Source organism: Amblyomma americanum, chromosome 2 (assembly GCF_052857255.1).
Source record: "Amblyomma americanum isolate KBUSLIRL-KWMA chromosome 2, ASM5285725v1, whole genome shotgun sequence".
In the NCBI taxonomy this organism is placed as follows: Eukaryota; Metazoa; Arthropoda; class Arachnida; order Ixodida; family Ixodidae; genus Amblyomma; species Amblyomma americanum.
In genome coordinates this window covers 77818072-77842349 of record NC_135498.1, presented here as the reverse complement: position 1 = coordinate 77842349, position 24278 = coordinate 77818072, and the positions used below count along the sequence as shown (strand labels likewise).

The 24278-nt window shown below is 45.4% G+C and overlaps 1 protein-coding gene across 1 annotated transcript in view; it reads left to right on the top strand.

Moving 5' to 3' along the window:
* ND-B16.6 (NADH dehydrogenase (ubiquinone) B16.6 subunit) overlaps window positions 1–22940 on the top strand; it is a 28206-nt gene extending 5266 nt beyond the window's left edge. The window contains exons 3-4 of the mRNA XM_077654679.1: window positions 1687–1758; window positions 21452–22940. Of these exons, the coding sequence (XP_077510805.1) occupies window positions 1687–1758; window positions 21452–21662 (283 nt within the window). The 3' untranslated portion in view covers window positions 21663–22940. The remainder of the gene's footprint in view (window positions 1–1686; window positions 1759–21451) is intronic.
* The last annotated feature ends 1338 nt before the right edge of the window (window positions 22941–24278 follow it).

Below are 24278 nucleotides of genomic sequence, written 5' to 3'. Positions count from 1 at the left end.
ATTACGAGTCGGAGTAGTCAGGATAGCGTGTGTCCATCCTGTACTCCTGGCGAGAGCAGAGGTTTTCACCTGCTGTCGCGTCACTACAGACGGCAGCCTGGTCATCACAAATGATATCATACACATCAAAATGAGTTTCTGTAGACGCGGACGTTTCTAGAGTTGAAAGGGACAACCACCATTTCCTGCTATGGTGTGGCCTATTACAGCACTCCACGCCATTCGCATTTGCATGGCGAGGCAGAGAACGACGCAGTTTCGTGCGTTCTATGGCAGCCGAACCGGCAGCATGGCACACTGCACATCTACGGCATTCGTCATCGCAATCCCACGCAGCATTTCACCCGCACTGCACAGAAGTAATTTAATAAATTCCATGTCAGTTCGTCACATGCCAGCGTATCACCTCACTGCCAATGGTGGGGGCCTTTCCCTCTGGTCTCCATGCGACTGCTAGCGCTGCACCGGGGCCACTCCTGGCAGTACACAAAACTCTTCCATATCATCACACAGATGTTTAATGACCAGAAGGCTATTGAAGGACTAGTAGCACATTGCTGTGCAACTCACAAAACTTATCTTATTGTATTAAACACACCAACACAAGTAAAACTGGTGCTTAAGTGCCAAAAGAATGACTCGAGAGCAAGCTGTGAATAGTGACACTAAGCAAAGGTGTTACAGCAGTAGGTCCGCTAGTTTAGTTTTCTGGGCAAATTTTAAAACTTCATTCAAAGAGGGCTTGCACAACCTCTGGAAGACCATAACAACTTCACTTATAATTTTTACCTTGAGTCATCATTACATGTCCCATATCATAATTAGCGAGTGGTGCACATTCATGTTCTTCTGCTTAAACAGCTGAAAACACATGGAAGGCTTCGCCTGCTATAGAGATGATGAGGCGTGTTTTCTGTGAAGTTTATGTTGGCGCTCTCATTTGCGTTGCAAGCACCCGCCGCAGGGATTGCTAGCTACCACCACTACGGGAAAGAAGAAAAGGCGAAAGCAGGGGAGCGTATTGTCTAGAGAAGGCTACAGTCCGGCGTTCTTTGGTCCCATAGCACCATACAAATTTTTTATCATCATACAAGTTATACACTCAACAGCTACCCTTGGGAATTTGACTTGGCTGCTCAGACTTACAATCCTGACATGACAAACAGACCTCCTCCTTTCACAAAAAAAACTTGTCACCGTTTAAATAAGACAGCAGTCATAGCTTCTTTGACCTATGCATGGCAGTCCCCATCTTCCTGCGCTTTAGCTGCAGTTCTGGTTCGGTGAGTGCAGGCCAGCCAAAAACTTGTGCTGCACTAAGTGTACACTTTTGGAAAAGAAATATGGTAGTGCAGCTAGTGCACCCAGCACTGAAAAGAAATAACGTGCAAGTGCGGCAGTCGTCGAATTGGCGCAGCAAGTGCTGCCAAAGCAAACGGACCTATGTTCAGAGTGCCATGCTAGGCTTGTATTGGTGCAGTACATCTCTCATCAACCTCAGTTTCAGCCTCTAAATTCATTGAGCTTCACAGTTTGGCTACATTGATGTATTTTATTCCAAAGGCAATGCAGGTACAAGCTAAGAAAGAGTGTGTCTTGTGTTTTCTTGTGTACTTTTCCTAGTCGTGTGTGAAGTGGTTCATATATAGAAGTACATGTTGCACAGTGTTATTACATGTATTTCAGGGTGATTCAACTGGAAGCTCAAGATGGCCATAATGCACTTGAACCTCTACTACTTGCTGAGAATGACAGAGTGTACGTACAGATTTTTCTCAGTATTTTTTTTGTCTGGTGTCAATGAAATGCAGCTGCACTCAGAATGACTTGCAGCATTATGGATTTATTGGTGCTTCACTCATAGAGCAGTGGGAGCCCCTGTTATGGGGAAATGTTATGCATCTAGGTGTCCATATGAGGAGCAAGCTTTATGCATTGCTTATCAAGATGTTTCCAGTTGCTATAAACTGCAGATTGAACTATGATTGCCACCAGTGCATTGCATGTCATGCAGAATGCAGCTGTACCTGTATGTTACTTATTAATCCAATTCACAAGCAAGCTCTAGTTGAACATACCTCAGCACTAAAAATTCACACTTGTTGTCACATGTACTTATGCTGCAGTTGTACATCAAAAGCTTGCTTGATTAGTTGCACCTTGTTGATTTACCATTTTACCTTGATTGATTAATGCACAGCTAATCCACAAATGCATTAAAATGAACAATTATGAGCTACTCCTATATCTATGAGGTCTGGGCCTGCCACGGAAGCTGGTAAAACTTATTGACGATAAGTTTAATGAGCAGACTGTAGTTTATGCATTAAATTGTGAAACAGTCTTGAGCAGCTGCTTGATTGAACAAGCACTGTCATCGAGTGCCCGCTGTTCTTACTCAGTGGCTATGATAACTTTATTAACATGGCAGCCGCCATGGTTTCATTTTGATGGAAGTGAAATGCAAAAGTGCTTGGTCTTAGGTTTTAGTGCATCTTAAAGAACCCCCATGGCATTCGGAATGAATTTGGGGTGGTTTTTTTTAATACGTTCATTGCGTCGTGCTTCACTGATAGATCACGTCACATATGCAAGCTGTGCTACCGTGGGCTTGCTCAGTAAGTTTCATAGAGCCTGCGAAAAGCACATATACTAGGTCGCTATTGCCATCTGTTGGTAGCTCAAAGAAGCTAGTTCTGCCAGCGGCTCACTAGTGGGGCGCTTCCACACCCAAGAAAATTTAAGTGTGCCCCACTGGCAGGCCTTGATGCACAGGTATTAGGGCTACAAAAATCACTATCACAGTGGACATTTTGAAAGGCCCCTGACCACTATTTCTTCGAAAATTTGTTGTACCCTACCAGTCCTTAGACACTGTCCCTGGAACATGTGGCCGCAAAAATTTTATGAGCATTTTCATTACCAGTGGAGTCCCAGCCATTTCAGTCAAATGATTTTTGCATGCTTTTCTGTGCTATGATCTTTCTCTCAACCACTGAGGGTTAGCTGCCACATGCAAAACACCCCTTGCTCCTCCAGTTTTAGGAGGGAGGTCACAAGGTATGTGAGATGGCTTTGTCTGTTAGCCCCACCTTGTGAGGTATTTCTTTGTTTATGCTATTGCAACCTCACATATTTACAGCAGCACTTCCGTGCACTTTGTTTAAGTTGGGGACAAACGGGTTCACCATCATCGTGAAACTTTTTACAATCGTCCTGTGCATTCCAATGTGCCACACTGTGCGGGCACAAGTGGAGAGGCTGCGGAAAAAGGACCCGCACAGCAACATGCCACTCAGACACAGCAGCAGCAGCAGCAGCATTATGTTTAAAAGGCCAGTGCATTTAAGCCAGAAATGGTGCAAGGCAACATTCATTGGCAATTCGTGCCGAGCCTTAGTACAGCTTTTGCCTGGGTGTGCAACTGATAATGAAACGGAGCTTCAACAGTTCTTCCACATGCTGAACAGGTGACAAAAAGCAATGCAACACAGCCTGAGAAACTAGAGTAGTGTGCTACTGCTATCTGCTCTGAAGGAGTTTCAACGGCTAGATGTTGTGACACCAGCTGGTCTGCACCCATCATCTCGAGACAGCACATTATGGCACATTCAGCTGTGCATAAAACTTTTATTAAAACTGCAGTTCAGGGAAGGACGACAGCGAATCAGCAGTGGTCTCAAAAGGGAGCTTTCGCCTCACTTTTTGCGGATATGATTTACCTGTGAGCCTACTAAAATAGAAAGAAATACTTGCAGTGAGCAATAAACAAATGGCATGGCATAGAGACTGCATGGAAACACGCAAGACCAGGACAAAAAAAAATGTAAAAAGCTTTTTCTTAGCCTGTAGAAGTGCGTGTGTGCGTGCATATGGCAACAGCTGCCGCAATATCAGACAATGACGCGTCACTGAAGCAGACAATGAGACATTACTGGAAACGTATCAATCTCTGCTAAGTCCACCCTGTCCCTCAAGGTCAGGATACATGATTTCTGAAGTTTTTAGAACCTATCTGTCATAGGCACACATTGAATGTCAGTGGCGTGGAGAAGGAAGTTGACTTTGTCAAGAGAGGAAACGAGCGGACTTTTGTTTGAAATTTCGCCACTTTTTGAGCTGCACTTAGCTCTAATGTCTTGCAGCGACAGTCATAACTGCCCAATCTGGTTACTGCATTCTCGTATTTGAAATGTCCAAGCTCGGTCAAGGTCCCTTCGAGGCACAGTGAGGCTTAGATTGGTGGATTACCGCTTCCAAACAACAGAGTCTACTTTCCAGAAAACAGATCCGTTACATGCTTGAGAAAAACAAATAATTAAAGATATGTTGCTGCCACCACATGCTTCCACAAATTTACTAGGGGGATGTCAAGGGAGATTTTATGCCAAATGAAACAGAAAACGTGTATCTTTTGGATCACTACTGCCTGTGTGTTCTTTTCACAGTGGTTGCGGCAGAAAGGTTATAATGAAGTTACATCCACATCTGTTTGCTCGTTGCTTTCAATGTCCTTCTAGCCTTTTTCCTTCATCCACCATGAAGTGGGAACCAGCTAGCTCATTTGAACACCCTTTTAATCCAATTTTGTCGTGCAAGAAAAACAAAAACTAAATGTGCAAAATTAAACGAAGTAAACCCGCGACGCTCAGTGTCATCACCTTCGTCAAGAGCTTGAATCAGAGTGGCGGGAAAAAGTGTTACAACATTAACACCAACCTTCTCAGAGTGATGGAAGCATCTTTTGGTGCCACAGAAGCATACCGCAGTCATGATAAGCCCAGCTATCAGGATTTTACAAACAACAAAATCTCGATGGAATTGTCCTCAGTGTTCCTTTAAAGGGACACTGAGGAGAACTCTATCAAATTTTTTTTGTTAGCGAAATCTGATGGTTCAGCATTTCATGTCTTTGTTGCCGCTTGTCCGGGAGCGAAAGATGCATTTATTGCAAAGAAATTTGGATTCGAAGTTGAAAAAGCTTTTCCCGCCGCTCCGATTCAAACTCGAGAAATCTTAAGACGTCACGGAAATCTCTTATGGCGTCATAGGACGGAGTTACGTGAAACATGACGTAAACGCAGACTCCGTGATTTTTGGTGGCTAGTAGTGCGGTCTAGTAGCTGCCGAAATGAAGGCTACCGCCGCCGTACGTTGAAGGCATCTATCGGGGGTTGGTACCGTTGCTTCATTTACGTTTGCACCGGCGTCTTGCCAGCGTTACGATGGATCCCGTTCCCGAACCCGACGCCGTAGTTCTTGCAAAAACTCCGGACTGCATTTCTGCGACCTCAGCCCCACAGAGCATGCGATGCTTTTGAGGGAGCACGGTTAGGTTAGGCGCCGGCGGGTCGTTTTCCCCTTCCGCCGTGAGCAGCCGTTGCAAACTAAATATCATAACCCCAGTGCGGGGGGTCGCGAGGAGCCAGGACAAAGTAGAAGGCTGGCCGGGGCTTTGGGGCTAACAGATTGTGATTCCTTGAACGGCGCGGTTGCACGGTGCAGCAGGCGGCGTCGAGGTCTCCCACGGTTGCAACGGCCAAGTTATTTATTTATTTTTTTGTCACAAAAAACGGATGTGTGCTCAACAACGGTCGCATTTAAAGTTGGCCGCTTGAAACTAAAGCCGACGCACGACGCTTCAACGGCTTCCGCTAGTTCCTGCGGGCGTCCACTTGATCGGGCTCTCTCGCCCACTTGCATGTACCTTCAGATGTGTACTGTGAATGGATTAAATTAGCCGAGAGCTCGAAAAGAAGAGCTCCGCTATTGAATTACGTCACAACACGCACCTCGCCGCGGAGCCGAATCAGTCTGGCCGGGCCGGCGGCGGCTGGCGCACTCGGCGCGAAATAGAGACATGCTCCAAGTCTCCGCCAGTGGGGTCAGAGTGCGCCGAAGCCGCCAAACGCGTCGGCGGTCAAGTGCAGTTTGAGTATAGAGGGTCTCGGTTTGATTGACGTGATGTCGCCGTGCAGCGTGCGCGCGCGTGTTACGCCGGAGCATAAACGCGCCTTAACAGAGCCTGCGCTTAAGCGCTAACCAACATATTCGGTGGCAGCATCTATGGGAGCCACTGAAATCCCGCCCCCACTCACTGAATAAAAAAAAAAACCTGTGCCAAGGCTCGAAATCGAACCATGGCTTTTGGCGTTTGAGGCGGAGACGCTACCACTGCGCCACGACAGCTCATGGTATAACTATCAATAAAGGCGCATCTAGTGAATGCACTCTTCCGATGCAGAAATCTCCGCGCTTTCGCTACGTATATCCTGGCCTAACAGAGCTAGGCCATCAGCAATTTTTCTTAACTGCCTTGTACCTTGTCTCCCGTCCCTAATAAACGATTTCCGTTAAGTAGTTTGAAGTTGACTGGCGCAGCCGTTAATGTTTCGCCGGGCGAGCGTGCGAAGACACAAGTGCTCTTTATGCGAAGACACAAGTGCTCTTTATGCGAAGACACAAGTGCTCTTTATACAGCGAACTGCCTTGTACAGTCACCGACCATCGTGCCATCATAGTTTTTCATCAACCGTGGCGATCATCTGACCAGCCTTAACAGGCTCCTTCAAAGGTTAACTAGCACTTGAAGCGGCACTTGGAGTTCCTCTGCTGTTCGGCGCTTGTATATCGAGGCACGTCAAAAACAAAACCACGGGTCACGCAAAGCTCATAGACGCGAAGCGCCATAACTGATCGAAACTCTCCTGGCCGCCTGTGGCGCCGCCAAGCATCGGTTATCTTTGCTTCCAACATTCAGGTTGTCTTTTGCCTGCCTTCCTTGTGTGATAAAAGTGCACTATCAGTTTTAAAACAAAACTTACTTCAATATTGAACCGCGCAACCTTCCTTTGTCAGCCTCAGAGATTCGCGGTTCCATGTAGGAAGAAAAATTCCTCCAAGGTGGTGTTTCTTGTCCTATGACGTCACGGCGCTTGTACTTGCGAGATTGGCCTGTGGCAGCGATACGTGTATTTTGGGTCTTGCTATTTTCTACCCTACAAGAGCTTTTTTTTTCAGTAAGAGCGGCGTTTTTGTGAACAGGAGCTGGTATGCTATCGATACAAGCCAACTTCAATTTCTCCTCAGTGGCCCTTTTAGGGTAAACCTCATAGTATACTGCACAGCTTTATTCCAAATGCCACAGATCACTTATCTTTATGTTGATAGTGTACTGCTTACTGACCATTTCATGTTCTAAAGAAATGCACATGCGAGATAAGAACCAAATTCCATTGCGTCGTGGAGTGCTGCACGTTTGCTGCGCTTCTTTGCTCAGAGATTCTTCTGTCTACTCACATAACTATGTGATTTGTTCCTACAGTCCTTTTACATCACTGCATTAGGGTCAGAGTCAAATGATGTTGGAATCAGAATCAGTTTTTACTGACATCTCGTTATTGCTAATATTTAGAAGGAGGTGCCACAGACACTAATTTTTTTATGCTTTTTGTTGACAACAGCATAAATCCGTTTTAGGTGCAAATCAGCAAAGGAATAAAAAGAGAAGGCAGTAGGACTGGAAAAAGATTGTTGAAGGCAGTGGAAACAAAAGTTAATGATCACAGCGGGAAGGATTGGAGAAGTGAAAGCTGTAATAGGCACAACTCTTTGTCAAAAGCATATAATCTACTGAATTTGCTTCTGGGCTATGCAGCAAGGCCCATTTTGCATTGTCAGTGCTCTAAAACTCTGGAAGGTGAGAGGAACTCTCGTCCTCACGTGACCTTGCAATTCTGAGGACTTCCAGAGATGCTAGACAGCTCTACAACACAGCTCACAAGCAAACCCCTTGGTTGTATATTTTTTATAAAGGTTGTACAATGAAATTAGTATCAGTGCAAAGGACAGACTACCATTGCAAAATTAATGCAGCACTTGGAAATAAGAAAAACCGCTATAACGACTGCGAAAACTTGTTTTCAGGGATGCAACAGAGCCACTCTTTGTTCCAACTGCACGCTCACGAACTAGCGAGACTGATGAAGTCTGAAGCTGAAGTGTCGTGACTTCAGCTTGACAAACATGGCCACTTTGGAGCCAGTCATTTGATGACAGTTGTGAAGAGCATTACTGCGCCATCCAATCTGTCCGAGTTGCTATAATAAATTCTCATGGTAGTCTACCTCTCCTACCAAGGCACCTAGGGAAGATACACCTACAGTGGGTTTGCCCCAAACCAGTATTTTTGCTTTTGAGTTACTGCAACTGAAGGGAACCAAAGGAAGTTTCGATTTTGTCCAAAATGGGAACCATATTTAATGGGGATCTTTTTTACTTTCTCTATGCTCCGAAGTGAAACAAAGACTCATTGACGTCACACTGCCCTTCCTGGTAAACAGCAGTAACCCTCAACCTGTGTGATCTCCCACTAAGGCTTACTTGGGTGGCAAGTAACTTCACATAGCTCACTCCCTAGTCCCATCTCGCTGGCTAACATATCAAGACAAAAAGCTTTGGGCAATGACACCGTGATGATGACGCAATCATTGACGCTGTTGTAAAGAGCCCTGCAACGCAGATCAAGCATGTGGTTTTTATTTTTTGTATGCAGAATATGATGCATGTGATGCCTCAACGTGCAATGAAATCACCAAAATCATGGTATTTGATAGAGCTTTAGGATATGGGAACCGAATGCTTGGGGGCCCCAAGTAAATAGCGGACCCCAACGCTGCCATTTAAATATGACATTTAAAATAGAGGTTCTCTCCACACCCCCGCACCAAGCTTCGGTCAGGGTTGTTATGCCGTGCTTGTCCTTCGAGCATTCATGTTTCAAATGTTGCAGGTGGCAGTGAAAACTCGCGCGTCTTTCATTCTCACACGATTTGAAAGGAGGACATTGCTACACATACCAGTACACGCATTTTGTATGCTCTCAGAATGTTTGTATTTCATCCCAATTCATTGGGTCTGTCAGCTTATAGAATCGATGCCAGGTCTGCGCAGCCGCATTTCGATGTATGTGAAAAGCAAAAAATTGACAGTGGCTTAGCTCGGGTATGCCAGGATATACATAGCGAAAGCTAAGGCATAGCTTGGTTAGCCTTGGTTAATCTTGATTGCAAGTCCAGGTTAGTCTGATTGTCTGGCTAGTTGTTGTCACGTGGTTCGTCATGCAGTTGGTCACGTGATCAGTCGCGTGGTGCAGTGTGACCATGGTCGGAATGCGAGCAAAGCAAAACTGCGAGTTCGTGGCCAATGTAGCTTTCGCTACAAAACGGACGTCTGCTGTGCGATGGCAGTGCACGTAAAGAACTCCAGGTGGTCTAAATTAATCTGGAGTAGTCCACTACGGTGTCCCCCATACTGACTGTGTCACTCCAGGACGTTAAATATCACATACCATTACACTTACTATTACCAGCCCAGGCATTTATCTATGTCACAAAGCGTTCTCAGTATCTGCTACTTCGTGAGAAAAAAATGTCAAGCACTTGTTTTCCAGCTCCTTGCAGGGACAAATCTATAAATACTCTCACCACTATATGTGAGACTTTATCTCTCGATATCTGTTCCGGTTATTGGCAGATCGGAGTGGATGACATGGAACACTAAAAGATGGCATTCATTACATCTTATCGTCTCCATCAGTTTAAGGCATGCTATTTCTACTATGTAATGCTGCAACCTCTTCAGAGCTTAAAGTCTAGCACTTTTATGTGCTGTGTTGGTGACGTGGTCTTCCTGCTTAAGCTGTCTGCGTATCTTGAACAATGTGATACTACTATTGCTCTTTTTTTTAAAGAGGAGGTCATGCTCTACTCTGCAAAGTGCCAGTTTGGCTGCCGTCACAACCATTCCCAGCGATCTGGTCAACGCCTTTGGAGTATGACCTGACCTGGTAAAATCTGTGCCATCCAGGACATTTCTGTTCTCCAGCCATTGAAGGATATCGAACTTTTGTCGAGCTTTTTTTTTTTTTGTATTGCAGCTGTTTTGACACCATTTCGCAGACATAGCCCTTCCACTATCAAAATCCTCATGAGAGTTGTTCTTTTTTGCTTTTTTATCCTTTCATCGCTCTTCACTTTGGTGACCATGCAACTTGTTTTAGCAGAGTTTCGCGCACCAGCTTCTACTCGACTTCGTATTGATGCCAGCGGACATGGTATCATTTCAGTGCTCTGGTAGCAGAGCTTAGGACACGTCATTCTTCATGCCATCCACCTTCTCTGTGCCGCTGAACAGAATGACCTTCTTCACAATTAAACACGAGTTTTTGGCGCTTGTGTGAGCTTTTGTCGAATTCTGTCTTTACCTTTCCTGTAGGCATTTCACACACAAAACCACTGACCATGCTCAATGCTTGCTTGCATTCTTCACTAAAAGATCCTGCAGTCAGCTCAGTCGCTGGGCTTTGTGCGTGCAAGAGTATTTGTTCACCTGTCACATACAAGTCCAGCCATCTGCACCACGACGCAAACTGCTATTCCTGTCATCCTGCGTTGCTTGAGTGAGACCGACGTTCGGCCTTGCCTCTTCGCCTTCCGACTCAACATCGCTGAACATTGCTGACGAACAGTGAGACTGTGCAAACTTGATGCCTTCCTACAACTATTTGTTCTCTGCAATGGCACACTCTGCCAGCGCAGTGTCCACTCTGACGAACCTGATCTGCTGCGTGTGGTGCCCTCTGTTGGCCATCTTGACGTGTCTCGCATGGCCGGGTGCACTGCTGATTTATTTGATCTGATTTCTTCTTCACTGAACGCCACTATGTCGCCTCCTGTGGCCTCTGACAGCGCAGGAAAAAGTCACCTACATTGCCTGCTGCTGCCCTTCAGCATATTCACATTCCTCACAACTTTTTTCCCATTGCTCTCAAACTGCTTTCCGGATCTCCCACTCAGAAAGTAGATTGCTGTTGCCATTGATTATGTGACCAAATATGCTATAATGCGTATGTTACCTGCACGCTTTGCTATCGAGTTTGCAGACTTTCATCAGCTAGACATTACCCTTCACCGTTGCGCTTCTCGACAATTACTCACCCAAGGACACTACCTTATGTCAAGTCATTGATGAAATCCTCTGCTCGCATTCTAACTGCAAAAACACCGCAGCCTATGATGCCCAGACTAGTCGCCTTATTGTGCGCCTCAACTGCACACTGACTGATATGCTCTTTATGTAAGTCTCAGCAGGCCACAGTGATTAGGACATCACTGTGCCTAATGGTAAGTTCACCTAGCGTTCTTCGCAGCACAACACTATCGGCTTTTTGACATTTGATCTTTCATTCAGCAGGCACCCATGTTTTCCTTGGACACAAGGCACCATCGCACAAGCCGATCGTGCGCACCAAATTGCCTGTGCCCGCCACTCCAACATGTCACAAACATATCAGAAGCTGGTTTACGAATGCCGGCATCAGGAAGTCCACTTCACTCCGGGCTGCACTGGGCACGCTCGTCATCATGTAGTGTCCATTTTGGTGTGGTGGCAGACTCTTAACAACAGTGTGCTCAGTCTTTCGGCTGACAGGACCAATTAAATTGCTCCACTCGATCCGTCGACGTTGTCCATCCGCCCCACAACTCAGTTTGTTGCTTTTGTTAGCTGATTTGCTTCCAGTTTCAAACTGGGAAGGTGATTTTGCCCGCCGCAGAGTTGCTTAGCAAACTGTCGCGAATTGGTAACGCGTCCCCACTTTCCGAAGGGGAACGCTATCGCGTGCAGGTTCGAACGAAACAACAAAGAGAACAGACAAAACAAAACAAAGCCGTGTTTATTATTTAAAGAAAAAAAGCCGATATGAAACAAAAACAAGAAAAACACTCAACACGCCTGCAACACTACAGAATAAAGGAAAGAGTTCACCAGGTGCTGAGCGTCCCAGGTGAGGCAAGGTTGCCTTGCAGACAGTGCGGATGCAGGTTGATGTAGTGCGACGCGTCGCTGGCATTGCGTTGAAGGAAGCGGCGGAAGACGCCGTTGGTCTCCCGACAACAGCCCGAAGAACTTGGCAGCAGCAGGAGAAACGTAGCCAGGCCCCGTCGACGGCGTCACGAAATGCCGTAGAACACATGGAAACGTACACAGAGGGAACATGGGGTCAAACATCATACTTCTGGCAAAAGGGACAATAAAAACAGTACAACATATCGGACACAAACTTTAAACATGCCTGTACCATGAAGGTGAATATGTACACACTGAAAAACCCATAACCGGAGAACGAAAGAAGAAGAAAAACAACCCACAAACACTACCACACTGCATTTGCACAGGTAACCATTGCAAACACCGGATAGTAGCACTATACATTGGGTATCCCCCTCCGGCAATTTATAAACGACTCGTGCAATCAACTAGTACCACTATACATTGGGTATCCCCCTCCGGCAATTTATAAACGACTCGTGCAATCAACGCCTACGTTTTCCGAGCCTGTCACCTTTGAGTACGACAAAAGATGACGCCTGCACGGTCTCTTAGGCTGCACGCTCGTCGTACCGTTTGAGCATATTGATGTGGAATAGCTTCTTAGTGTGGCCCAAGTCGATCCAATAATCCATGTCGTTCTTTTTGCCAGAAACCACAAATGGACCTTTCCAGTGCATCAAGAGTATTGTGGCTACTCGGCAAAAGAATGAGGGCACAATCTCCAACCCTTAAATGCCACTTCTTGCTGTTCCTGTCATAATATCTCTTCTGAGACTGTTGGGCACACAACAAATTTTGATGTGCCGCTCTCACAGTTTGCTCGAGACATTCTCTTAGATCGAAAACGGAATCATATGTCGTCTTCGTGTCTTCTCCCAGCTCTTCCCTTGTCCAAAGCTCTCCGAGAACTGCGAGCTGTCCTCGCACATGTCGTCCAAATATCAACTCAAATGGAGAAAACCACAAACTCGCCTGCGACACCTTTCTGTATGCGAACAGAAGCGAAGCGATATAATGATCCTATGCTTTGGGCTGCTCCTGACTGAGCTTCCACAGCATCTGCTTGAGCGTGCTGTTACATTTCTTCACCATCCCATTGCACATTGGACGGTAAGGGGTCATGCTGAGATTCATCGCCAAGAGATCATCGAGCTCTCTCATCGTTTCGGAAGTGAAACAGGAGCACTGGTCACAGAGGATCTCTCTCTGAAAACCTATTCGCGAAAGCATCTCCACCAAACCTTCTGCCACGGTCGCTGAATCTATCTTTGGCAGAGCCGCGGCGTCGGGATACCGCATGGCAAAATCGACGAGAGTGAGAATATATCTATTCGGTTTCACGGATGTGGGCGACAGCGGACCGATCATATCAACAGCGACTCAATCAAAGGGGGTGTCTATAAGAGGCATGCGTCCCAAAGAAGGTTTCCCTACTTTGCCTTTCGGGCACGTCCTTTGGCAGGTGTCGCACGATCTGACATACCCTTTAATCTCCTCCTGCACTCCTGGCCAGTAGAATTCTTCTAGAACTCGATCTGTAGTCATCTTAATGCCTTGATGCCCCGCCAGCTGGCTATTGTGGGCAAGGCTTAACACCTGTTATCTGCAAAACTTTGGAAGTACTACCTGCCGAGCCTCTCTACCAGAGGCGTGATGATAGACGCGGTACAGCAAACCCGTTTCGACAGAATACGAGTGTGAAGTGCCGTGCCTTCCATAGAACACCTTTCCTACTTTCACTTCAATGACTCGTCTTCTCTTTGCTGTTTTTCTAGCATTTCCTTGGTTGAACCTCTTGGGACCAACGCTTAAAGCAGTATTTTCCCTCCTTTGTCCAGAAACTTCCTTTCCAGCCAACACCACTTTTGGGCCCTCACCCTCACCATTTTCACTGGCAACCTCGTCTTTGACTATGCCAGGACATTATTTAGCCCTGCCCTCTGATTTCTTTTAATTAATATCTGGATTTGACTGCTCGCGGGTCTCCGGTATATTTCGAATTATGACATCGTACAAAGGTGTCTCCATGCATTTCACCAGGGCCGTGCCCGTGAAATAAGGGGAAGTGATATATACTTCCGCCTCAGGAACTTCCAGACTACTGCCATCAACAAGGAACAACGTAGATCTCGAGCCGGTGAGAGCTGAGTCAGGAACTAGGGCCCTTCACACTACCACTGTATTGCTCCCAGTGTCCCGCAAAACACGTACAGGTAGGCCTCTGAGCTCTCCCTCTAGGACAGGCATGTGTTGGGCGTCTGCAGGCTTTTTTCGGAACAAGTCCGACCACAACCTTATCCTCAGCTGGTTCAAGCCTATCTGCTGTTATAGACACCATTTCAGGCGCAACACATCTGGCTGAACTCAAAAGGACGATTGCTTCTGGTTTTCATGCTTTCTTGAGCAGGAACTTACATCATGCCCTGTTTTTCGGCAGTAAACGCAATAAAGCTGTTTTGGCTTAGGGTGACAGTCGGCAGCCTTTGTCCAGGTCGGTTACAAATGAGACACCTTCCTGACTATCTACTTGATGGTACATCCTTCTATCCCGAAATGCCCACTTCGAACGATTCTTTAAACAGAGACAAGTTTCTTTGCCACTGGGCCTCTAGAAAGTTATCGGCTGCCTCAGCCATTTTGTCCAGCGTCTTGCACTCTCTTTCTCGAAGGAAAATCGCCAGACGACTATGACAGTTCCTTACGAACTGTTCGGCCACCACCAAGTCATGTAAATCATTGTATGTTGTGGCCGTACCCGACATCTTAATCCATCGATCAAAAAGACTGAGCAAACGTACTGCGTATTGCTTTCCTGATTCTTTGTCAAGCGGCTTACTTTCACGAAACCTTTGGCAATAACCCTCTACTATGAACCGAAAATGTTGGAGCAGGGCTAGTTTTGCCTTATCGTAATCCATTGAACCTGTTGGAGACAATCGACCAAACACACGGGAGAGCCTCCCCAGTCAAAGGCATGCTGAGTGCTATAGCCCATTTTTCCTCGGGCCAGCTGTGCCCTTCTGCGATACGCTCAAAACGTTTGAGGTATGCATCCAAGTCGTTCCTGCGATCGTCGAAAGGCGGGATCAATTTGTGTGGGCTAACTGCTACTTAGGGCCCCGGTGCAGGTTCGTGATTACCCCTACCAGCTTCTGCGATCCTTAATTGCAGCTGCAATCTACGCTCTTCAGCTTCTGCTAGCGCCTTTTCATATTCGCGGTGAGCCTGTTGTTCGGCTTGTGCTTTACGCCCTTCAGTGTCTGCTAATGCCTTTTCATGCTCGCGTTGAGCCTCACGTTCAGCTGCACGTGCTGCGAGTTCCTTCTCTTGCTCGGCCGCCACCCATGTGCGCAGCTCGACGTCTTTCAACCCCATGCGTTCACCCAACTCGACCAAATCCTTTAGTGTTGCCATCGTTTCATTTTACGGACCCACAAAGGAAAGAGAAAACTAACACGGCTCTGTCCTGTCCCACGGACGCCAATTGTCGCGAATTGGTATTGCGTCCCCGACTTTCCAAAGGGGCACACTATCGCGTGCAGGTTCGAACGAAACAACAAAGAGAACAGGCAAAACAAAACGAAGCCGTATTTATAATTTTAAGAAAAAGAGCCGATATGAAACGAAAACAAAAAAACACATGTACAACACTACAGAACAAAGGAAAGAGTTCACCAGGTACTGAGCATCCGAGGTGAGGCAGGGATGCCTTGCAGACAGGGCGGATGCAGGTGGACGTAGTGCGACGCGTCGCTGGCGTTGCGTCGAAGGAAGGAAGGGAGCCAGGTGGTAGTAGGAGCAGAGAGGACTGCAGGAAGACGCCGGTGGTCTCCCGACAACAGCCCGAAGAACTTGGCAGCAGCAGGAGAAACGTAGCCAGGTCCCGTCGACGGCGTCACGAAATGCCGTAGGCTTAAAACAGGCTATCCAAGAATGCCTTTCGGCAGCACGGACTGAGCCATCGGCTGCCACCTCCGAACTTGAAAGGAACGCAGGAGGCTTGAGTCGGTGATCCAAGGGAGGCTCACGGCAGCACGGACCCAACGTCCGGCGGTTGCCACCTCCACGCTTGAATGACACGATCTCCGCTGCGCTGTCTTCATTTACACCTCGGTTTTCTGACACGTCAGCTCTCCGCTCCTTGTGCTCGCCACGCTCTTTGTCGGCGTCGCCTCACACACACCATTCGCACGCGCAACGCTGGGCTGGCACACGCAGCGCTCCGCTATCGACGCACCACTGTGGATGTAGCAGGTTCGAAAATTCCCTGACAATTTCATGTGCACATCACACGAACATAGGTTCGTAAAGTGGGTTATGAACAGCATGTGTGGTGCTGGGCTCCGCTCTCTTTTAGCTTTGCTTGCACCTGTCGTTCAGTGTATGCATTTTCCCTTTAGTACACACATCTTTATGCACCTTTATTTACACTAAACATGTTTTGCATGTGAGGTTTTACTGAAATTTTTCCTGCATAATACAGAGCGAGGTCCACAGCGAAGCAGTGCACCAGGGTATGACCGGGGGAGGGGGGGTGACATGCCAAGCCACAGCACCGGGTGCCGTTCACCTTAGTGATGCTACTGACTGAGGCTTACGATTGCCTAGTGGGTGTGGCATTCTGCAACTGGGTCTAAGATCACGGAATTGAATCCTGGCTGTAACACACGCATTTTGATGCAGGTGAAGATCAGGGCCGCTGCGGTAGCTTAGTGGTTGTGGTGCTTGGCTGCTGACCCAAAAGACGCAGGTTCGATCCTGGTCGTGGTGGTGGCATTTCATTGGAGGCGAAATGTTAGGCCCATGTACTGTGCGATGTCACTACATGTTAAAGAATCCCAGATGGTCAAATTATCCAGAGCCCTCCACCACGGCGTCCCTCATAGCCTGAGTTGCTTTGTGATGTTGAAAACTATTTTTAAAAAAAAGCAGGTGAAGATGAAAAATGGAGGAGTTAAAAGGCAAGTGAAGTGTAAGGTGGCTGGCGACCAGGACTGGGCACGATACTTTAAAAAAGTAACTTCGATACTGATACCTGATACCCTTAAAAATTGTATTTCCAATACCAATACAAGATACCGAACCAAAATTGATTTCAGATACAGATACTATATTGTCGTTACTTCGGTACACCATTGAAATCACCAGTAATAATAAAGCTAGTAATATGATCTGGTAAATAATAAATTTCTCCGTCGTTTGTGGAATTTTTAGTTTATTGTATGCATCACACTATATTAGAAAGGGGTTTAATCGAATCCGGCTGCACAGTTTTCTTTAAGCTCCACTGTTGGACCAGCTGGTTCCATTAAAACATAGGCCTTGGCGACACTTCTATAAGCAGCCTAGCAAAACCTTTTTTAAGGCTAACATTTTTCATGCAGATTGGTCTCTGGGCGTTTGATCACCTACAAATAAACTTGGGAACTGTTTTCAGTGCTCTTCGTTTGTTACTGCAGTACTTTACTGTTACTGCCTTGTGTTAAAAGGTGCAGGTTCCATGCACTTCGGAGAGCCGAAAAGTTATTTCCCCAGCACTATGTTTTAATAGACATTTGAAGACAGCGACGAATAAAAGGGCTAAAAGTTTTTAATATGCGAAGCATATCTTGATAATCTCTTTTATTTAGACTTTTTTTTACTTAACAGTAGTAAGTAACAGCATTTCCTCAAACCGCCAGTCCAGATGAGTCCCACTCTGCGGTCATTCTTTAAGTGAAGTAAATGAAATAAAGCGTCTGTACAGGAGCAGGCAAGCATATTGCCATATTGTGCTTTAGAAGGTGCCTTTTCTCAAGAGATTAGAGTGATGCATTGCCATTTCAATTTGAGGACCTTCAAGGGACAGTTAAGGAACTCAAGTTTCACTAGTGCGTCTCGAGAACTACTGCTTGCAATATTGCTTCTCCAAACGAAAGGAATGTGTCAGCTGATGCATCTGGCACTGATGACCCCCTTCACCCACATGTGGAAGAGTGTTTGACCTTTATCGTATTTACAAAATAAGCAAATGTTCTTTAAGTCATGAGCATGAAAGCAAGTCTTGCATTTTTGTTGACAGCCACTCAACTTGAAATGTGGGTGAAAGTGTGTTGTTTTAATGGTGAGCCTGCCTGCTCTTCCCTTTTGTCATCAAGTGTGCAGAAGTGCAGCATATATGTTGTATATCTGCCAAGCAACGAACCGAGGTAGAAAGATGACTGACCGGGCTAATGTCATTATGATCATCTCTCCCAGATTCTTCACTTTTTTTTTTTCAGTGCACTACTGCCTAAGCGAGTGCCACTGGCTCAAAGTGTGACGTCTGATTCACAGCAGCCTCAAAATCTGTGGCACACTTTATTTTAGTATTGAGTGTCATTAAGATACATGATACACTAAAAATGTATTTTCGATGTCAATACATACTCTCATTCCTAGCAAGGGATGCCTAGTACCAACACACAGAATGTTTTGAAAGATAGTATTGAAGATATATGTATCTTTGATACTGCCCATGCCACAAAGTGAGGGCTCAGTGAGGGCTCCTAGTCCCCCTCCCTTAATAGCAGTCTCATTGTCCAAGAGGTAACTGTGGAAGAAGTTTCACTTATCCCCTTAGCACTGCTGTTGCCACCAATGTGGAGATAGCAGTCCCATTCACCGTGGAGTATAAGTTCCCCATGCAGTGTTGCTGTGAAAATCTTGGGGAGCAGCATAGTCCATAGTCTCCTGGGCCCACCGAATGCCTTTTCAATAATCCATAAATGAGTATATACACCAAATTTTTCTTTCATGTTTTCTTCTTTTAAATGGTTTGTTAGGCATTAGTGTACATGGAACATCTCGTGGTATTCCCCTACAACCGCTAAATAATTTATAATTGAATTTTTTATTGATTCTGTATCGATTTCTGTTGTGAACGATGACATTTGTTATTGCAGCTCTTGAAGCAGGCTGAGTTAAGGGTTGTTGTGAATTAACACTACGTATCAGCAATTATATTGCAGGTTTGTTTTCATGTCTCCCGTGACGTAAACATTCCTTACACATCACAGCCATTGTTCAGTTGATGAAATTGAATCAGAGACAGTATGAGAAAATAAATTCAGTTAGAAACTATTTAGTGATCGAAGGCGAATACCACATGGTGATTCATGTATTTTAATGTGTTATGCATCATTACAGAGAAGAAAATGTGTAACTAAAATGAGGTGTCTATGGTCCTTGCATTTGAGTGTGTTATCCAAGCTCTGAGAGCATCTGCTTGAAGTGTCAGCATATCCCAAGGCATCGCTTGGCATGCGAAATTGTTCTGATTGAAAATCCGGGTGTAAAAGCATGGCAGTTGCATTCTGAACGGCCCTCACATGCACTGGCAGGACCGTGGGCATGGACTTTTCGCTTTGTTTGGGACGTGGTTTAATGCATGAGACGTGCCCACCAAAAATATTAGAAGCAGAAGGGATTATGCAAGTACTGCTTAGTATTTTCAGACTTCATGTCAGCCACATTACTGCTTCCAGACTTTTCAGATTAGCAGTACAATCCCATGCAAGCCTTTCATACAACCACATGAAGACATTTACCTGCATAACGCATACACATCACGCCTTGTTTTCGACCAGGCTGCTGCTCACACATCGCAGTGAAGTGGCCACATACTTATACCTACGCATGCAAACAGCTTGTATTGCCCAATGGCTTTGACACCACAGATTTCTTACTATTCTTTTGTTTGTTTGTTCATGCTGGCAGCCCAAGTTAGGGCCTTTACTGGAGTGTAGATACCAAGTGTATTGCATCATTTTGTTTCCTTCATCACAGATTAATTCTGGCTTGTCAGGTCCTGGTAAATGTAGGGCTGCACGCATTTGCTTTTGCACAAGAGTCTCCAGGGCTGCTGGTGGTTGATCACACAGGCAGTAGTTTACACTAGTGTTGGCGGTAGCGCATTTTAAGTAACGGCGTTACTGGTAACGTGTTACTTTTTTTGGTAACTTAGTAACATACTCGTTACAATTTCGGAACTGTAACTGGTAACATACTTACGTTAACATTTTTTGGTAACATGAGGTGTCACGTTACTAGTTACTTTTTATTCCAATTGTCCCCCTCCGCCTCTTTTTCAGAAAAAAAAAAGCGCCGAAAGTGATCTTGCAAATAAACAAAATCTAAAGGTGCTCTCGACAACCCTTGCTGCATGTCAGAAAACACCTGCCCATGACCACGTGCCCAACTAAAAAAATGAAGACAGATACCCATAAAGCACGAAACACGTGCACGAACACGCATTCACACACTTGCCTTCAGCTACCTCCCCTTTTCAAACCACTCTCACACACAACACTCTAAAGAGTGCAAGCATGCCGAGCATTTTGGAACATCACATTTTTCAGAATTACTGTAAATTTGTTGAGAGTTCAGCGATGTTTGCTTTGTGAAATTAGAATTGATGATGAAATGTCATTTTGTGTTTTTACACCATGTGCCACAGTTACAAGCCATCACATGTAACTCTATAGGCAACTTTAGGCTGCTATAACATTGCTAAGATTCTGCACATTTGTGCATGATATTCTCGTTAAATCAGGATTCCGGGTAAAATCTTTGTTGGTGTTAGAAGTTTTATGCGAAATATGAGCTTTATAAAATTGTTATCGTGAATTCTTGCAGCGAAGAAGCACTAAATAAGATTTATTTATGGCCATGGAGTAATGGAAAAGTAACGTGCGGTACTTTTTTTTCGGTAACGGTAACAATAACGCATAATGTTTTTGTAGCTAACGTAGGGCAGTAACGCGTTCCTTTTTTTTTTCACCGTAACGAGTAACATATTTAGTTACTTCTTTTAGGTAATGCCTATTACACTGGATTACACATACACGCACGCACCTCTGCTCACCTGTCAGGAGTCAACAGTTCAGCCCAAATGGTAACAGACATGGTGTAATCCTACATTTTTTGTTGTCTTTTCAAGAAACTCTGAGGGCAAATTGAAGTTGACCCATATAAATTAGTTACTTATTTCTTATGACAAGGAGTCTAACTGTTTCTTAAACTGAGCTTTTATAAGTTACAAATGGACAAAAAGTTAAATATAGATATTGCTGCCTGGCGGTTGTCTTCCCAATGTAGCTACAGTGACTTCAAAGGCTTTTTTTCTTTTTGGTTGCTGATTTCTGAGGCTAGGTCACACGACTATTCACAGTGGTGATCACGAAAGCCTTCTCATCATTAACCTCATGAGTTTTATTTGAGGGGTGGGAAGGAAATGTTAGTTTTAGGCATAGTTTTCACAGCAAGAAATATGTATTCTGCTGCTGAGCAAACATCAACATAGCCCTAAAGTATCAAACCATCAGTTTGTACTAAGAACGAAAATCTGAATGGAGTTTTCCTTATTGTCACATTATTGGATCACGTTCATTCCGTGTTTAAGTCCTTTTATTTCACTTTTTTGCAAAATAAGTCAATGAGCACGAGACAGTTGCAAATGGTCTAAGTGAGATGCTCAAGTGTGCTCTTGCTACGAATAACACCAAACTACTGTTCTGTCCCTCTTCTGTTTTCTCGGCAGGTATCTCAAGCAGCTAAAGAAGAACCGTGAGGAAGAGCGAGAGCTCATGAAGAATGTGCCCGGCTGGGTGGTGGGGACCTATTTTGGAGAGCCCATTTACCATACAATGGGTCCAAATGTTCACATGGACCCCGTCGCCGAAGAGTACTTCGCACACACTGACCCCAAGATTGCCAACTACAACTGGCACTACTGGGACTACAACTTTTAGAGCACGAGTTTCTTCAATCTCTTGATGAGGCACTGCCCTGAGTCACTAGTAGTGCTGCAGTAGTCACCTTCGGTGGACAGTTCGATTTTTTCATTAAAGAGTCCATCAGTTTGTTCTGCCATGTGGCGTGTGTGGAAAGCTCTAGTTAGGTCTTTTATTAATCACGGCCACCGGTGACAGGTTTCCAGGGAGCCATTCGACAAATTACTTTTCTGAGCTAAGTTTTCACTGTACATTCATTTTTGCAAGATCGCTAGAATCTTATGCTGGTATATCACTTGTGCATGTGTTTTGAAACAGTTGTGTTATACTTGACATGACCTTGTAACTAAAAAGGAGAGTCTTTACTAAGAAATGCATAACAGTTGTGTCAAAAAGGCATATCGTATTTGAGGTCTGATGTTCAGAACATCAGTTTCTATTACCATGTGCAGGCTTAAGATATAGATTAAAAGCTTCATGTAACTGATTTGCTTGCATTTCCAAGTTCTCTCAAGTGATGCTGGGATAATCACTGGCTGTTTGAAACTCATTAGTAATGAGAACATGTTGATGACAACTGTCATGCTTACTGCGGAAGCGTCAGTGCATTTCTCAAATTCCTCTGTAGTGTGCCTGGAACGGACGTGACTTCTGTAAACTGTATCGTCTATCATGAACACACTCTAGTTTTCTCTTTTCTTTCTTTTTGGCCCTAAATAACTCACACAGGCATGGTTTCTTTTACGTTGCTCACTGAAATTGATAGAGTGATTTTTTTTTGTGTGGTTATTTGACATGCCCCTTAAGATTCAAATGCTGTATAGCACTTCCTGCATGGTACACATGCTGCTTGTCTCTGGAGTTACTGGCAGCGCTGGCTGCTATTCAATGGCGAGAAATTGGAAACCTTTCTTTGCTGCGGGAACAATGAGCAGTGAATAGATGGCAGCGGAGTGTAAGAATCTTTCAAATTTATTTAAGGTACAGTCCAAGGTGCAAGTGCGAGTACAAAATGCCACCTACTTGTCTTGTCTGCCTCTCTGTGAACAAGGAACCCGTACGATTTCTGAAAAGTTTTTCTGCATTTTTTGGCTTGGTCAATGACTGTGAATCGTTTTTGCGTCAATGCCTGACCAGACGAATATTTGTCAAATCCTTTACTACAGCCGATAATTCTGACTCAAAATGAACCAAAAATTTCTTCGAAGGGAAGCATTTTAGTGCACTTGATGTTGGTGGGGCCGGCGCCACATTTTGAGTAAACTGTCAGTTCTAATAAAGTGAAGTAGAAAGGTTTCACTGTTAATTGTTCCAGGACCGGATCTCCGGGCAGCTTTTCGAGGGGGGTGGCAGTGTCTGCTCAATGCAATTCTCGGATTTTCTTTGTCGTGGACTGCGCATGCTATGCATCCAATTTACACAAGCGGTGTTCCAGGCGGTGTGTGCGTGGACATTTCAGTTGTCCTGAGATGCATCTTTCCTGACATTAAACTTTACTTTCGCGCTCTCTTGTAAAAAAAAAAGTGTTACGTGCGATTTTTTTCACTGAAAAAAGTTATCGCTTCGAGCTGATGTCGAACGCAAGTATAATTATACTGATGCATTACTTACGCTACTACGTTTATTTATTTATTTATTCAGATACCCACAGCGCCCTGAAACGGGCATTATTTTAGGGGGGAAAACATAGAAAAATGGTACGCCCGCTGTGCCTTAGTTTTTTTAGCCCGTGACGTTTCATATGCCCCGCTCCATCTGTCGCGCCGGCATTTGACGAAAACCTTTTGGATCGATTTCTCGTGGAGAACACAGGAAACAGCTGGACAACGAGTGACAAGTTTGGGGGAGGGTTTCCTTCGTTGGTCGCTATGACGACAGCTTGCAGTCTCGATACAAACCTAACAGCGCACCGTATGCTTGCTGTTTCAGCGCTGGACTACGGCCACACTTGGACGAGGGCAGTAAGTGATTACCATGTCGTTACATTCCGCACAATGGGCTGATAGGCGTGGTAGCACTGTCTTTACTTTTACGTTGAGCCAAATGCGGAAGTGAACAATAGCAGCTTTATGCCGCGTGTCCTTTCGTTGATCCGCCGGAACAACTGCACCGCGCTTCGTTGCAGTCGGCAGATGTGTTCCAAGTTGCGTCTGGAGACAACGTGCTGCAGGTGGTCAGTGTAGGTGATCGTTCAGCTTTTAAACGTGCTGTCGTGCAAACTTGTCGGCTCGAATTTGGCCGTGTTTTGGCGCCAAAAATTTGCTGCGACAGCTGTCGTCGATTGTTGCACTCTAGCATCGGTATAAGAAACCGTTGAGGTGGAATATTGTCTTGCATATAATGACGAGCAGGTCGTAGCTTTGATGGGCATTACGCCTGCCAACGAGAACAACCGCGCTGTAAACAAAGCCGCTCTTTTTGCTCTTCACTAGCGCCGGAAGGCCTGGCCACATGTCACGGTGTTTAGCGGCATCAATGCTAGATGGCGCCACCGTTCAGTACTTTTGCGTTGCTAATCTTGGAACCACGTTCGTGGACCGTGACTGCGCGGAACGAGGTCGACGGTAGGGTGGCCGTCACAAACAAACCATTTTATAGATATTATACATCTGTGCTGTAAGGCGCCTTCAACCG